At 47.6% G+C, this 16,869-nt stretch overlaps 1 protein-coding gene and 1 long non-coding RNA gene across 2 annotated transcripts; one reads left to right on the forward strand and one right to left on the reverse strand.

Moving 5' to 3' along the window:
- The first annotated feature begins 2,652 nt into the window (after positions 1-2,652).
- On the forward strand, positions 2,653-15,771 carry LOC115548987 (TOG array regulator of axonemal microtubules protein 1-like). Its single transcript, XM_030363949.1, has 14 exons — positions 2,653-3,097; positions 6,953-7,462; positions 8,781-8,903; positions 9,013-9,429; positions 9,758-9,875; positions 10,137-10,242; positions 10,638-10,873; positions 11,224-11,382; positions 11,479-11,605; positions 11,692-11,864; positions 12,147-12,330; positions 14,820-15,039; positions 15,134-15,220; positions 15,491-15,771. The coding sequence occupies exons 1-14, from the start codon at positions 2,683-2,685 to the stop codon at positions 15,715-15,717; spliced, it is 3,102 nt and encodes a 1,033-aa protein (XP_030219809.1). The 5' UTR covers positions 2,653-2,682; the 3' UTR covers positions 15,718-15,771.
- LOC115548988 (uncharacterized) lies at positions 14,787-15,420 on the reverse strand. Its single transcript, XR_003977676.1, has 2 exons — positions 15,289-15,420; positions 14,787-15,201 (listed from the first exon to the last, which is right to left on the reverse strand). It is a non-coding gene; the product is annotated as an uncharacterized LOC115548988 (long non-coding RNA).
- Positions 15,772-16,869: the final 1,098 nt, after the last annotated feature.

Consider the following 16,869-nt stretch of genomic DNA (forward strand, 5'->3'; position numbering starts at 1 on the left):
GAGTTTAATAAGTTTATTTCCAATTACCATTTCTTTGTAATGAGACATTTAAAAAAAAAAAAAAAGGCAAGAATATTAATATTATATTATTAATTGCCATCCGCGGGCCGTGGGCCGTGCTGCGTTGGGCTGGGCCCTTAGAATCAGTACCACTTTTCCCCGCCAGGCAGCGCCCCTGTGGCCAGCAATTAGTAGCTGAAGTTTAGCGCTACCAGCTAGCCACTCGACAAAGTTCTCCTCATTGAAAGTGCGATAACCACTCTACTTTCTCTCCACACGCAGCAGAAGCCTGACGTCAGATTGATTTTTTAGTTGCTGCCCATGTGGCAGTTTGGTTAAATTTTAGTAAATAATCTCGACCCTCCATAACTCCACTTGCCTATACGATAATATGATAAAAATACAAACGTGCTAATCTCCCGCTATTTGTTTACGTTGACGTTGATGCTTTGATTTGATTGGTGTGAAGCCAAGCCCAAGGGCCCGATGATGGCTTCCCTTGGCACACCGCTGAGTAATCACAGGAGGGCATTGTCATGACGGAAGCCCCACCGGATTGGTTAATCCTTCTTTTTTCACCAAGGGATGCCAACCATCCCATGGGACACACAGTGTACAATGTCGTGTTTTACCGCGTATACAGTATTTAGAATTTAGAGGGGCGCATTTCGAAATGCTCAATGAGACGAGAAAATGTGGAAGAAATTACAGCAACATGGCACCAAAGAATAACCGAAACTGTTATTATGAATGTTTTTATTGGATGTCTAAAAAACAGGGAAGCCTGTCTTCCCTTGGCCTCCGGGAGAAAACGCCACTGGGGCTAATGCATGATCACCAAGTAGGCCTACAACCTACAATTATAGAATGCCAAAAGTAGATGATTCATTTGAAGGATGTGGAGTTTGAATATGTTATTTTTTCATTGGCCCTGATTCAATGAGCATCTGTTATCAGGCCGTAAACCAACAGACCGCGCCAACAATAGGCCATTGGACATAAGCATCTGTCTTGGACTAGTGACTTAAATCGCCCAAAAAATAATAAATTGCATAACTGAATATTGTGTTGTTCTCAGCATGGAAAAGGAACACAGAGCCGAAAGGAAAAAGCTAACCGGCCATGTTTCAAACTTTTGAGGACTAAAGTAAGCCCAGCTTTGGCCTGTGAGTGGCACTAAAGATTTCGAATTGGGCCCCCAAATTGATGTGAGGGTGTCTTTCTTGCGGGTTTCAAAGGTTTGGTTTCAGGTCCTATACTGCCACCTGCTGCCAAACCATAACCTTGTAATGCGTAGTAGCGTAGTAGTTTAGGCAATCAGATATTTTATGATGATTGAATGTGGAAATGTTGAATATTATTCTGTGCAGTGTTCATATGCACATGCATATGAACGCATGCATTCATATGTGTGATTCACTAATGTCCAACTCAGGTTGGTTTAATCCTCACACGGTCACATCACACCTGGTGCAATTTTCACTATCAGTAGCATACATACGCAATAATGCAAAGCATCATTTTTTTTGTGATAATTTTGTTTCAAGATCTGGGGTACCCTGTAGGCAGGCTTTGTATTAAAACACACAAATTACTGTGAGGTCACAATGCGCATAATGATAGGTTCGGGAAGCTGGGCTCGTCATAATGCCTCGTGTCAATCAAGTACCTGCTCAAGTTCTAAAAGTTTCATTCGCCCTTCGACGCCAAGTAGAGGTAAGTCATGAACTATAGCTCTAAGTAATAAGTAGTCCCATTTTATTTCAATGCTATTATAAATCCGTCCATGGCACATTATTACATGTCAATTATATATTTATCGAAGTGTAAAAGATAAATCTACCACATTTTGCTCGATTGAAATAAGGTTAACCGTGCTCGGGTCGTCGTGGACCTCGGGCCCGCCACGGCCTCTCTCACCTCACTCTCCAAACACCAAAGGGCCCTTGCCCCCTCTTCGAAAAGTTCAATGTCATTTTAGAAAGTCATCGAACTATTCGATAACGCTAACAATTATGTATGCCATTGCAAATGGTTTTTCACGGTGAAAACACGGATCGATTTAGCAGTAATCGTCGTAACCTTCTGTCACAATATCCGTAAGCTCGAAAACCATAACCGTAATACCGCATGAATATACAGATTGTACATTTGTGGAACGTTTGTGCTGCATGTATTCACGCCATCGCACTTAATGAGGGTCATATCTGAAGCAATGCTGCTGCTGGAGGGGTTTTAACGACTGCATTAGCTCACTCTCTTACTAGCTAGTGGCTACTGACGTTCATGTATAAATTATGTTAGTACACGGTTCGGTATGCGCTGTACACAATCGTGGTTGGTTCAACTTTTCAGCGTTGAACCGTGATTTTTACCGAATTATTCAGTGTCTTTATCGACTTCCAATGCAAGTAATGTTGTTGTAAATGTCAACTTAATGAATGAGACACCGTGATAGGAGCGTACAACTCATGCCGTTTTATTCTCTTTTCACAAATCTTTCTCAATACGTCGTCACTCACACACTTAATTTCTTGTACCAGAATTCAAAATTGCATGCGTATGCTTCAGACCCAAGCAGTGGTCCAAAAGCAGTGTATGTGGTAAAGACTCCATTAATTAAATAATAAATTGAATATGTTTTATTACAGAGACTCATAGAGAGATTATCGAACAGCGACGATGGACAGGAAGACATTGTTTTCTTTGTGGGCTCAACTGACCCCTGCTTCCATCATGATGGAGGACAGGGAGTCATACACCGAGGAGACCAGGCTCGTCCCCGCCCCCCCTACTGAGGCCAAGCCCCCGGGCCTTAACCCCCGCTACCCTCGGGGGGCTAGGCTGCCCTGGTTGGCTGCCCCAGCTGGTGGCGCCAACAAGAGGATCGTCCTCGGCCCCCCTACTGAGGCCAAGCCCCCGGGCCTTAACCCCCGCTACCCTCGTGGGTCTAGGCTGCCCCGGTTGGCTGTGGCTGAGGAGGCTGACGGCCAGGAAGCCTGGATCCAGGCGGCCCACTCCGACACCGTGTCCCTCCGTGCACGGGCTCTGGGTGCCGCCTCGAGCCAGGAGACTTCCCCGGGCCGAACCCCCCCAGGTGAAGAAGTTGTATACTTTAGTGTATTGCAAATATAATTGAATCATACAAAAGTTATGACAAGTATACTTTTACTTTTTGTGCTCATTTAAAAGTATGTTTAACGTATGTACTTTTCAAAAGTGTATTTCACAATAAATGTTATCAAGTTAAACTTTAATGTACTGAAAAATAAGTACCGTATTTTCCCGGACTATAAGTCAGGGTTTTTTTGTAGTTTGGCTTGCCCTGCGACTTATATTTCGAAGCGACTTATATGCCAAAATTGTACATAATCTTCGGCCGCAAGATGGCACCGTCATTCATTAGGCCTGCAACTGAACGCTGCAAGCCTACTGCACCACCGAATCAATTATAAATAAACTAGACCGTAAACAAAACAAAAGAGAACACAAAATAAAATGCCGCCAAAAAGCAAAAGCTATACTGCACAATTTAAACTGCAGATTATAAAGTATGCAGCCGAAAAAGGCAATCGAGCAACAGAAAGAAAGTTTGGGGTGAGTGAAAAACTTGTCCGGGACTGGCGAAAAGCCGAGGAAACTCTAATTGCGATGAAAAAAACAAAGAAAGCTAACCGGGGGCTGAAAGCCCGATGGCCAGAGCTGGAGGAACGAGTCCACAGATGGGTCATTGAACAGCGTGCTGCTGGCCGGGGCTTATCAACGGTGCAGTTGCGTCTCCATGCCCAGGTAGTTGCCAAGGAGATGAATATCACTGATTTTGCTGGCGGTCCATCTTGGTGCTATCGCTTCATGCAACGCAACCACCTGTCTATCAGAGCACGGACCATGGTGTGTCAGAAACTGCCACTGTTTAAATGTTTAAAAATAAATGCGACTTATACACCGATGCGACGTATATATGTTTTTTTCCTCGTCATGGAGCATTTTTTGACTGATGCTACTAATACTCGGGAGCGACGTATAGTCCGGAAAATACGGTATACCAATTCTCAAATACTTAAGTGGTATTGCATTGTACTTGTAAAAAGTGTACTTTATTGCAAATGTACTGTAAAATAGAAGTGTATTTAAAGGTTGGGTATGGGATTTGCGAAACGCCAGCAGATTTTGAAAATACACAACTCAAATGGTCCTACCCCCTCTCCTTCAACGCTGACTCTGACTCCACCCATTCCAAGTACCTGGACGCGCAATCATGCACGAGCGCGAACAGAGATGCGCGAGAGCGAGCCAGGCTAGCGTAGGTTTTCGTTTAACAACATGGCACTACATTCAGCTGTAAGTTGCACCCAGTACCGCGGGAAGTGGGGGTGCTGCAACACCCCCTGTCCGAGGCCCTGTCTTATCACAGAAAACGATCATTTCTAAAAACTCTGGCCAAAGTGGAGATTTCTGAAAACGCCGGTTATGTGTTGTCGTGTCAACGGGGAGAAACGGGATTTTAGGTTCTGAAGCGTCACATTATGCACCAGGAAATGCTTAACGTCATGTGAGCGCCCGCTGTACCGTATTGGTCCGAATATAAACACAAACCCCATTGTAAGACGACCTATATTTGGAAAAAAGATTTGAAGACCAGACCTTGTTTTTATGAATAAATAAATTGTATTAATTGAAATAATATACGAAAATAAAAAGGCATAGAATAAAACACTGCATTGCCACTAAACAGTAGTGCAAATAGGCCATACTGATGTGTACACCAAAGACTATTCCTGACACTCCACTGCCCCGCTGTGTTCGCTCTGGCTATGGTCGCTCCGAACTGTTTTGGCCCGTGGCAAAGCGAGTCATCCTCGCTGCTGTCCAAGGCATTTTGAGACGCAGCATTTATTTAATGCTCATATGACCTAGTGCTGAAAAAAGGTTATATGAAAAAGTGTGAGGGTAGCGGTGGTGCGCTAAACTTGTTCTGTGAACCATGGTGTGAACACAACGATCGATTTTCAACTGTGCGCGCATGCACTGGTGTAATTGAGCTGCGCTGCTATATATCTTTTTTATCAATGTAACGAGTTGCGAGTCTAGTGCAGGCTGAGTTTTTTTTTTCCAGCACCCCCTGCTGAGAATACGTTCTCGCGGCTATGGTTGCACCAGATGTTATAAACATTAAACGGTCACATAAATCATTACTATTTTTAGAAAATGTATGTTTGTTTCATATAATTGTATTGGAAGTCCTGGTTTTCACTAGGGTTGCCGCGGTGTGGACATTTTCACACCGAGTAATACACTCGTCTCAACACCGGTATTACCGAGTATAAACGGTATAAACTTTGAAACTAGGTCAACCGCCACACAAGCATCGGTTTTTAGATCCTTCGCGTCCTTCAGTTGCCGCCAACGTTCGAAAGCAGCGCCTAGGATTATTCTTGATTTCAGTTTTTCTCTTTCAGCGTTTTTATTATCAATTACTCTCTGAAAAAGAGTTTTCCTTCTCTTTGCTGGTGGTGGTCAGTGATGTTGATAGGTTTTCAATGTAGTGAGTCCCCGGGACCCACAGGTGGCGAGTTGGGTGGGTCCCTGAGAAATTCAATGGGTCCCGAGTCGACTCCCCAGTTTAAAAAATGTGTTTCTTTTTTATTATTATTCTATTTCTTAAATTAAATTAATAGTGTTAAACTCCTTGATGGTGGTATGATATGGTTAGAGCTGGAGTACTCAACCGTTCATGTTTAACACTAGAAACGCCGGGCCATTTTTACTTACTCCTAGCGCCGCAAGAGGGGTCAAATGACCCCTAAGTCATTTTAATGAGAGGCTGTGCATTTGCACATAATGATCACTAGGTGGCGCCAATGAGCTATTACCGCGCGAGCGCCACATTTGTGTGTGTGTGTGTCACAAGCCTAGTCCTCACGATTTTGTCATAAATGTACATATATTCAATCAGAAGGATTGCAAAAAAATCCTGTTTGATTTGCTCATTCGACACGAATGAGCACAGCATCGAGCAGTGGAAACGTGGGTTTATTTACTATGAAGTTCATATTTTTAATTGTTGAAATGAAATCAGCGGTGACGAGCTAGTTGTTTTGGTAGCGGCTAAATTAGCTTGTCGCGATACTTTGTACAGGGGATCACGCCTGCGCCAAGTAGATGCGCAGAGGGTTGAAACAGCGCTTGTCCGATCTGCTCACAAGAAGGTTTCTTTGGCCAGTTACTGTGATTAAACACGAGTTGTTTAATGTTCACAATGTATCGTTTTTCATGGGGAAAATGAGATGCGTCCCCGGGACGCATGGATTGTGAGTTTAGTGCGTCCTTTCAGATTTTAATGCGTCAGGGACGCAGGACGCGTACCTAGCAACATCACTGGGTGGTGGTGGTGGTGGGGATGGTGGCGTCTTGTCTGCCATGGAAATTGGCTTCTACTGCTAGGTCCAAATGTGGATTAACTAGTTCCAGTAGCTACCGCAGGATAACAACAAACAGGAGCTTGCTCTGGCTCACGAGCTCTGGGTCACGAGTACTGCACGAAGGGGTCGCGCGCGGGGGAGGGGGAGTGCAGTACGACCGTTTGATTGACGTACTTACTGTCCAATGCAACTCGGTGGCAATGGAAATGATTGGCTGGAGTTTTTCGAGCCCTGCCCGTTCCACAGATGATTGACTTGTTTAATTTTCATGTCAGTACTTCTAACTCAGTGGCTGTAAGCGGGTTATGATAAGGATTTCAAGTAATTTTGCAAAAATGGCCAAAAAAGCGAATTCCATACCCAACCTTTAAGTAAACTACATCTCAAGCTGTAGAGTGTACTTACAAAGATTATACAAAGTTTTAAAGTGGTATTTTAGTGTACTTATGTAAAGTACACTTATTTTCAAGTCCTGTGCACGACACTATTAAAATGTTTTATCAAAGTGTACTTTAATTTCCCCTCATTAGAAGTGGCTGACCCTGACCACCATCGTGGGTCTAGGCTGCCCCGGTTGGCTGCCCCAGCCGCTGGCGCCAACGACAGGATCGTCCTCCGCCCCCCTACTGAGGCCCAGCCCCCGGGCCTTAACCCCCGCTACCCTCGTGGGTCTAGGCTGCCCCGGTTGGCTGCCCCAGCTGGTGGCAGCAACGAGAGGGTCGTCCTCCGCCCCCCTACTGAGGCCAAGCCCCCGGGCCTTAACCCCCGCTACCCTCGTGGGTCTAGGCTGCCCCGGTTGGCTGCCCCAGCTGGTGGTGCCAACGAGAGGGTCGTCCTCCGCCCCCCTACTGAGGCCAAGCCCCCGGGCCTTAACCCCCGCTACCCTCGTGGGTCTAGGCTGCCCCGGTTGGCTGTGGCTGAGGAGGCTGACGGCCAGGAAGCCTGGATCACGGCGGCCCACTCCGACACCGTGTCCCTCTGTGCACGGGCTCTGGGTGCCGCCTCGAGCCAGGAGACTTCCCCGGGCCAAACCCCCCCAGGTGAAGAAGTCGTATACTTTAGTGAATTGCAATTAGGGCTGCAACTAACGATTATTTTGATAATCGATTAATCTGTCGATTATTTTTTCGATTAATCGATGAATCGGATAGAAAAAAGAAACCGCATCTTTGTTCAAAAACTGAACATTACTTCAAATTCACAGTGCAGACTGAAGTGTAAAAACACCAGGTTATTGCTCCAACGTCCCAGAACTATTAAAAGTAATATTAAATAATAATAAAAAAAAAAAACATAACTGGGATAACACAAAAAAAAACATACAATGTATGATATACTTTTTTATGTATATAAGGGATGTCCATGGTTAACCGGTCAAACCTATTGATACCATTTTCGAGACTCCTTGAAATAGAACTTGTAATATTGCTTTAATTGCTTATAAGATGATGATAGTTCAAGATAGGACATTAAACAGGTCATAATTCTATCTTTACTATCTATTTTATATTACTGGGTTTTCACCAAAATCGAAATTCTTTTTTTTTTTTTTCTGTTGCATTTGAACGCATCAATCATATTACTGAGCCGACCTGAACACATCACATTTGACACCGTTTGTAACCATTGGTGAGTTGTTGTTTTTTTAAAGCTAACTAGCTCTATATCCTGCCTATTTTCCGGGACTTTACCGTCCGGTTGTGTGATTACTACCGCTGCTTTGAATGACTGTTGATGCACGCGGTGCCGACTCCGAGCCCGTCTGCACAACGTCTGCAGCAGCAGCAGCTGACAGAGTTTTCGGTTGGACTACTAGACGGATACTGAGTTGAAGGAGTTTTTTTAACCCAAAGACAGTGAAGGTACAACACTTTTATGTAGGCCTACAGTCCAGTTTTAAGATATGACCAAAATACAAGCTGTGGTCGCTCACACCTCGCTGTGGGCATGCATGAACCGTGAACCAACCTGTCAGCGGCTGGCTGTAAACAGTGCTGCGCCTATGAGTAACTTATTAATTGCGCGACACAACGAATTGACGACCAAATTCATTGCCACGCATTTAGTAATCGATTTTTATCGATATTATCGATTCTTTGTTGCAGCCCTATTGCAAATATAATTAAAGTATACAAATGTTATTACAAGTGAACTTTTACTTTTTGTGCTTAAAGTAAAGTATGTTTAACGTATTTAACGTAAGTATGTTAACTGTAATACAAATTGTATTACAGTGCCTTAGAAAAATTGCAAATACGTGGTCATTGTGTACTTGTGTAAAGTACACTTATTTTCAAGTCCTGTGTACTACACTATTAAAATGTTATTTTAAAGTGTACTTTAATTTCCCCTCATTAGAAGTGGCTGACCCTGACCACCCTCGGGGGGCTAGGCTGCCCCGGTTGGCTGCCCCAGCCGCTGGCGCCAACGACAGGATCGTCCTCCGCCCTACTGAGGCCAAGCCCCCACATAGACCCCCAGGTGAACAAGTAGTACACTTTATTGTTGTACAAATATAATTGAAGTATACAAAAGTTATTCCAAGTATATTTGTTGCTTTAAAATATGCTTAACGTGTACTTTTAAACAGTGTCCTTCACAGTGGATCTGCGGGACGCCCCGCTGAGCTCCGCCCCCTCGTCCCGGAACGCCGCTGCCTCCGCCCGCCGCCGGGCACTCGGAGGCGCCGAGGCGGACCTCTCTGGGACGAAGCGCTCCCAGTCCGCCAACGGCCAGAGGTCCCAGGCCCCAGGCAGCCCGCCGGCCTCTGACGTTCCTGAAGGCGTGGCGGGCAGAGGTAAGTACGCGTTGAGCCCGTTTCCCCCTGTGCAGGAGCGTCTGAGGAACGGCAGGATCCCCCGGGAGAAGCTCCGGGGCCCGCCCCCCCACCAGGCAGGGGAAGAGGCCGGGCCACCTGGGAACAGGCAGAAGAACGGGGGCCGCTGTTTCCCCGACCAGAGGCTGACCGCTGAGTCCGAGCTGGAGGAGAAGCTGTTGGATAGCAGAGGTAAGAATGGCATCTCTTACACAAATAAATCAATCCAAAGTAACTCTTCTTTTTTTATAGGATTGAGCCTGCATACCATAAAACTTTAATTATTAGCCCGGGCTTTTATTTGTTTCAATCCCTGAACTCAAGCGGCTTGTGTTTGGGACAGGCGTCCATATGGAACAGGCCTTTAATTCCTTTGGATTTTCCTTTTGGTGAACTGATGCCATCTATTGGCGAAAGTTGGTAATGCTCGGAAATACGTCTGTGAAGTTGTCACGCGACCCTGGCAAGGCGCCGGCGTCTAATTGAGACCGGCGTTTATTTTTCAAACGTGTGTGTGCAGATGAGCCGGCCCAGGGCTCCCTCAGCGGCCCCCAGCGAGACCCACCCGGGCCCCACCCCTTCCCCAAACCTGAGCTGGCCATGACACAGAGCCTCACTCTCATCAGCTCAGAGAACTGGTGAGACACACACACACACACACACACACACACACACACACACACACACACACACACATACATACACACACACACACACACACACACACACACACACACACACACACCACATACACACACACACACACACACACCACATACACACACACACACACACACACACACACAGAATTTGCCCACACACAAACACACACACAGAATTAGTCGAAGCAATCCGAACTTGTGTTTCATCTAACTTACCTGCTGTGGTTCTGAACGCAGGCAGGAGAAGATGGAAGGGCTCACGGTGCTGCGCAGTCTGGCCCAGAACCACGTGGACACGCTGCTCCCCAGGCTCCGCGACGTCTGCCTCGCCCTCGTTCAAGAGGTAGCTCCCCCTCTCTGGGCCTGCTCCCTGGTGCTCTCTCTCTCTCTACCACGTCACATGGAGACCAGCGTCTGTCATTGTGGATGGGCGTGTGAGTGGGCGGGCGGCTGGGTGTGGACAGTCCGTCACTGTCTGCAAGTGTAAAACTAACTCAATCCTGTCTACAGCTTAGTCTATATACCTTGCTGTGTGTAAAACCATCCCCATCAATTCTACACCAACGAGTGGTTGATTCGACATGAACAAAGTTAGCAAAACACAGCCTTGAATGAAGCGAGGAGTGTGAAACCTACTATAATGTAACGCCTGCATTTCAATCATATAGCGCTTTCCAAGACACTCAATGAACCTTTACAGAGAGAGTGGTGTCTACCACGTGTGTGTCTGGTTCTCAGGTGAAGAACCTGCGTTCTGGCGTGTCCCGCGTAGCCGTGTGCACGCTAGGCGTCCTGTACTGCCACCTGCAGCGGGCCATGGACATGGAGGTGGACACCACGGCCAGGGCGCTGCTGCACAAGGCGGCCGAGAGCAACGCCTTCATCCGGGAGGAAGTGGACGCGGCGCTGGGCCACATGGTGCGCCACTGCACGCCGGCACGCTGCATCAACGCCTTCCTGGACGGGGGTTTGAGGTCATGGGGCTGCACGCACACGCACAACGCAGACACAAACGCACTGTATTGCGCCTTGTTATGTTTTCTAGTATATCTACCACAGTAACGGTATTGCAAGATCAAATCTGTGATTTATATAAAGTACAAAGAATCAGTGGCAGATGCAAACGCACAACAGAAAAAATAGACATTTAAACAGGACTTGAATGTCGAAGGAAACGTTTCTAACATCCTTAATCTGCTTTGGACTGGTAGGTAGGATACTCCAGAGGTCTAGCCGATGTTTCCTTATCTCCATCCGTTGTGTACTTCTGTGGTTTGTGTCTCTTTGTGTGCGTCCTTCATGTTGAGCCTGTGTGCGTCTGCAGCCACCTGAGCGCGGCGGTGAGGAAGTGCGCCGCCCAGCACCTGGCCGACCTGCTGGAGAGGGTGGGCGTGGCCCGCCTGCTGTCCGGAGGGAAGGACGTGACGGACAGAATCCTCCCGGCCGTGGTCAAGCTGGCCCTGGACTCCTCCCCGGAACCCAGGCACGTAGAGCCCCCGGTGGCTTCCTGTGTTGGCTGCAGGCTTTGGCGTGTGTCCAACGGCTCGGTGACGTGCCGGTCTCACTCCTCCCCCTTCAGGTCCTTTGGCCGCCGGATGTTGCTGTTCCTGTCCTCCCACCGGGACTTTGATAGCCTGCTGGAGAAGAACATCCCCACCAAGGACCTTTCCGCCGCCCGCAAGGCGGTCAGCGGACTCAAGGCAAAGGTACGGAAGGCCCCGCCCTCTCGCCCCACCCTACCGCTTGGTGACGGGTCTGGTGTACGTTGTTGTTGTTGTGTTTGTTGTGTCAGGGTCAGGGTCAGGGTCAGGGTCTGGGTGAGACGCCCCAGACCCCAGCCTCGCTTCCCGGCAGTGGCACCGCTAGGGCCTCGACGCTCCAAAGGAAGCTCCCCAAACAGACCATAGCCCCCAGCCCCACCACCGCCACCGCCACCCCGACCAACACCGCCACCACCACCCCCAGGTGAGACTCCTCCCAGACACATGACAGCCACCTTGGAAATATGTTGGTGAAAGTAAAAGCCTTATATATGCTATGAGGTCAGCTCCTCTCTCGGGGTCGTGTTCCAGAACACACATTATGGCTTTTGTTTGCAATGTCTCTCCTATATTAATTATGCATATGTTTTCTCAACTTGAAGCAAACTTTAAGAATATCTTTTATCTTATTTCCAAGATCATATATATATATATGTAGTAAGTATGTATGCAGTTTCATGACATTATATTTTGTGGTACCCTCCAGGGAGCCCAACAGCAAGTACAGCTCCAAACCTCAGGGGCCCATCATGGAAGACAAGTTTGAGTACATCAGGCAGCTCACCGCTCTGCTGGAGTCCAAGGACTTCAGGGAGCGCATCAAAGGCCTCGACCAGCTGGTGGCCGACTGCCAGCACAACCCCAGCATGGTCATCCGCAGCCTGTTCCCGGTCCGTAAAACCCCCCCACCGCTCGTAACACTCACTACCTCACACTCGCCCTTATCCTAGGGCTGGGCGATATGGACCAAAAGTCATATCTCGATATCTTCAAGCAGAATATCGATATAAGATAAATATCGATATTTGTCGAAGGGGGGGGGGGGGGTGCGCTCCGTGCGTAGATTTGATATTACTATTTCTACCGTTCGGAATTGAATACAGTTTGATGGTTGAATAAACCATGGACTAGACACTGCCTCCGCCTCGTATTAGAGAACATTTAAGCAATAGATCACGCCAGGCTGTGGTATGTGCTCATTATACCACTGTTAAGGGGCGTTGTCCGGCCCCGATGCGCAGCGGAGGGCCGGCGACCCCCTTCACAGTGGTATAATGAGCACATGCCACTGACTGAAGTGATCTATTGCTTTTATACAACGGTTACTGTTATGGCGAAACGAAAGTCATAGACACACTACATTTAAAAAGAAACCAAGAAAGTCAAAGTAGCTGTTTTATTAAAGAATACTAAAAAGTAGTCCCTCCTGGCCTGCCACTATGCATCGACGGTCGCTATGCAACACACTTTAGCGTCCCTCCGAGAGAAGGCTCCGATAGAGCGGTTCGCCGGCAATTTATCCTATGGAGCAGTTCACTCGCCGTGTGCCTAAGCTTTCGTTAGTCTCTCCATCGCCTTGCTCACTCCCAGAGTAACAACATTTACACCCTCTCCATCATCCAACATATGTTTTACTTTGTAACTGTTTCTACTTCCAGGCGCGGAGTGATATGCAAACTTTCACAAAATGATCGGGCGTCATAGCAGTTATGTATACGCTCATTATACAACAGTTGGGAACCAATGAGATTGCTGGATTTAGGTCCCCCGTTGTATAATATCATATAACATCACGGCCAAAAGCTTTGTGCGCCTCCGAAATATTATGAACCGTAACGACTGCGTGGGGGGGGCGGACATGACATGCTATTTTATGTATTCTTTAATATAGGTATTAGTGGGCAACTAACACAGTATTCAAAGACGTTCCCGAAATTCTGCCGTGCAGCCACGGTACCATGCGCTCTGTTTACAGTGGATGTATCGCAATGGCGAGGCGCACATAGCCTTTACCTGTGTTCTGTAAATATTCTAGAACACAGAATGTCGCAGTTCATGTACTTCAGCGAGTCAAAGCCAAAGTTCCTTTCCCCCAATTCCTTCTCTACCATGGCTCAGATAACCCCCAATACAGTCTCGTTGTGGAAATACAAGAGACGTCAAAGAACTGACAAGAAACACTTGCGTTACAGTGTGTGTGTTCACACACACATGTGGCGCTTGCACGGTCGTGTCTCATTGGCGGGCCAACGTCTCTGGGTGGGCCAGGCAGAGTAAGGGGAGGAGCTTAGATGCTTTGTGACAGACCAAGACATTCCAAATCAGCGCGCTTGAGCCTCCGTTTTTTCAAAGGCGAGCAGAACAGCTAGTGCTCGTTTTATACCAAACGTAAGTTTTAGCCACTGGGGGACCATAGGCAGGCTAGGGGAACTCATATTTATGTTAGAAAACCTCATAAGGTGAGATTTTCATGTCATGGGACCTTTTATGTTTATGTTTGGGTCTCGCGGAGTGAGAAACCTTGAAGTTACTGTGGAGTTACCGTTATTTCTATACCTACCTACCGTTTCGATTTACAATTAATATTCCTACCGTTCAGAATTGAATACAGTTTGATGGTTGAATAAACCGTGGACTAGACACTGCCTCCGCCTCGTATTTGAGAACATTATAATATATAATATCACGGCCAAAAGCTGTGTGCACCTCCGGAATATTATGGACAGAATTGCAACCCTTTGGTTGCGACAGTTTTTAAGCACACTCCACAAATTACGTGATTTTGTAATTCGTCAGACAACTTATATCCAAACCATTTCCATACTATGGAGCCGTTGGTCTTTCGCTTGCAAACAAGCTCCTCGGAGCTGCATGCGCAGGCGGACTCCATAGCTGTGTTCGAAATCGTTCCCTATCACAGATATAGTGCACTATATAGGGTGCTCGCCATTTTGTAGTGGTGTTCGAATTCTCAGTGGTTAATTTCATGCACAATATAGTGCACTTAAAATACCCAATGAATAGTGAACGATTTCGAACACGGCTCATGTTTCAAAAAGTGACGTGAGTCAGTGGAGGGGGGGGGGCAGGCAGAGACTGTGTGTGTGAGCCGGAGAGACATAAGCAGAGTTACGAAATAGCAGGCGGCAGGCGCGGTTCGAAACTGGTGTTATTTGGAACAAATGTGATGTAATTTCAACGCAAATGAAATTATATCGATATTGACGATATGGTCTCGTTTCATATCGCGTTTGAAAAAATATCGATATATTTTAAATATCAATATATCGCCCAGCCCTACCTTATCCCCTTTGCTGTTGAGACTCCCTCCTGTCCCCTTTTTTTATCACCTGTTCCCCGTTTCTCCCCGCTCCCCCAGGTGTTTGACCTCTTCAGAGACCGCCTGCTGGAGTCCAACCGTAAGGTGAACCTGTACGCCCTGGAGGCCCTGCAGGGGATGGTGCGCCTGCTGAAGGACAACCTGTCCGGGGTGCTCAACCACCTGGTGCCCGCCATCGTGGACAACCACCTCAACTCTAAGAACCGCACTGTGTACTCGGCCGCCACAGGGGCCCTCTGCGAGCTGGTCCTGAACCTCGGTGAGGGCCCGGTGGGGAGCTGTCCGGAACACGGTCCGGTCTGACCACGGCGTTGTCCTTGTTACTCATGTGTTCTTTCCTTGCCCCTCTCCAGACAACAGCCTCCTCCTGGAGCCGTTCTGCTTCAAGGCACGGGTTCTTAGCGGCCAAGCAAAGGTGGACCTGATCGAGAAGGTTGCAGGTTTGTTAATGGCTAAAATGTTTCTTTGTTTTGTTTTTTGCAATGATCAGCACCAAACATACGTATACCATTGTGTGGCCAATCAAGAGGCATCTGATCCGCTCTGCTCTGCCGCCTCCATCTCCTCCGTCTCTTCCTCTTCCTCGGTCTCCTCCTCTCCTCTGTCTCCTCCTGTCTCCCATTCTTTTGTCTCTTCCTTGGTTTCCTCCTCCTTCTCTTCCTCTTTCTCCTCCCCTCCCCCTTTCCCTCCGTCTCCTCCCCCCCCCCCAGAGCTGGTGATGGAGCTGTACCCCCGCCGGCCCCAGCTGGTGGAGCAGAAGGCGCTGCCCCTGCTGTGGGGCCTGCTGGGCCCGTCCAGCGGCAGCGTGCACCGGGCGACCACCAGCCTGTGCCGAGCCCTCCACCATCAGATGGGGCCCGGCCTGCGGCAGAGCGCCGCCTCCCAGCCCCCGAGCGTCGGCAGGGACCTCAACCAGCTGCTGAGAACCATGTCCTGAATAAAAAATGACCTAAGGACGGGAACGAGAAGACTCACTGCTCTCTTTGCACTTTTACAGGTAACTTGTGTTGCACTTTAACGGGTACAATTTACAATTACAATTAGGGCATTTTATCCAAAGCGACTTACATCGGATAATACACACATTGACACACCGACGGCAGAGTCAACCATGCAAGGTGACAGCCAGCTCGTCGGGAGCAGTTAGGGTTAAGTGACTTGCTCAGGGACACATCAACACTCAGCTAGGAGGAGCTTGGGAACGAACTAGCAACCTATTACAATACAACTGTTCTACCTCCTGAGCTAAGCCGATCCGAACAGGTAGCCTCTCAAAGCCTGTAATCAAAGCCTGGGGCCTCATTTATCAACCGTACTTACGCACAGATTTGTGCGTAAGGAGGGCGTAAGATCATTGCCACGCAAAGTATGGAATTGACCAAAATGTAAATTTAAGCACATCTCTGGCCAAGCTTACGAACAGAACCTAGTGGTAGAATAGCGCTGTTACAAGTGCAAAGCAAAGCATTTAAGAGTGTCAACGTCTGCATTAAGCAATCGACATCCACATATGTCCCATGTTTACTTTAATTAGAAAACATTCAATTACTCCTTTGTCTAATTTTAAACAGACAAATTACCTAATTGGTGTCAAACCCTATAAAAGACAGCTGTGAGGAATGTTTGAAATCTAGTGCCATGGCTTATGCGTTATTGGGAGACTTGGCAACCATGCGCTCCGCAGGGAGCGCGTCTTCAAAGATTGTACTGATCTGCTTTGAGAGAGCACAGAGTGACTTCTTAGCAGGTACCACTTCCCAAAGAATGTACTGCTGGATTTGTGTCGTGATTTAGGGCCAATGTTGGCTCGAGACACGAGACTCACAAACGCAATCCCTGTGCATATCCAACTCCTTTCCACCCTGGGATTTATAGCTACCGGCAAATTTCAGCGCGAGTTTGGAGACATATCCGGCGTTTCTCAGCCATCGATGAGTAGGACCATGCCGGCGGTGTTGGACGCAATTGTTTCCCTGGCCCCAAACTACATCCAGTTCTCTTACAGAGACCCCCAACAAGCCGAAATCAAACGGGGCTTTCACGCCATCGCCGGATTCCCGAACATAATTGGAGCCATAGATTGCGACCA

Source organism: Gadus morhua, chromosome 8 (genome assembly GCF_902167405.1).
Source record: "Gadus morhua chromosome 8, gadMor3.0, whole genome shotgun sequence".
NCBI lineage: Eukaryota > Metazoa > Chordata > Actinopteri > Gadiformes > Gadidae > Gadus > Gadus morhua.

Bases quoted from the DNA above. Each gene is read 5' to 3' on its own strand.
- LOC115548987 (XM_030363949.1), top strand. From the start codon at position 2,683: ATGGACAGGAAGACATTGTTTTCTTTGTGGGCTCAACTGACCCCTGCT. The intron at 3,098-6,952 runs GTGAAGAAGTTG...TCCCCTCATTAG, and splicing joins CCCGGGCCGAACCCCCCCAG to AAGTGGCTGACCCTGACCAC. The intron at 15,221-15,490 runs GTTTGTTAATGG...CCCCCCCCCCAG, and splicing joins CCTGATCGAGAAGGTTGCAG to AGCTGGTGATGGAGCTGTAC.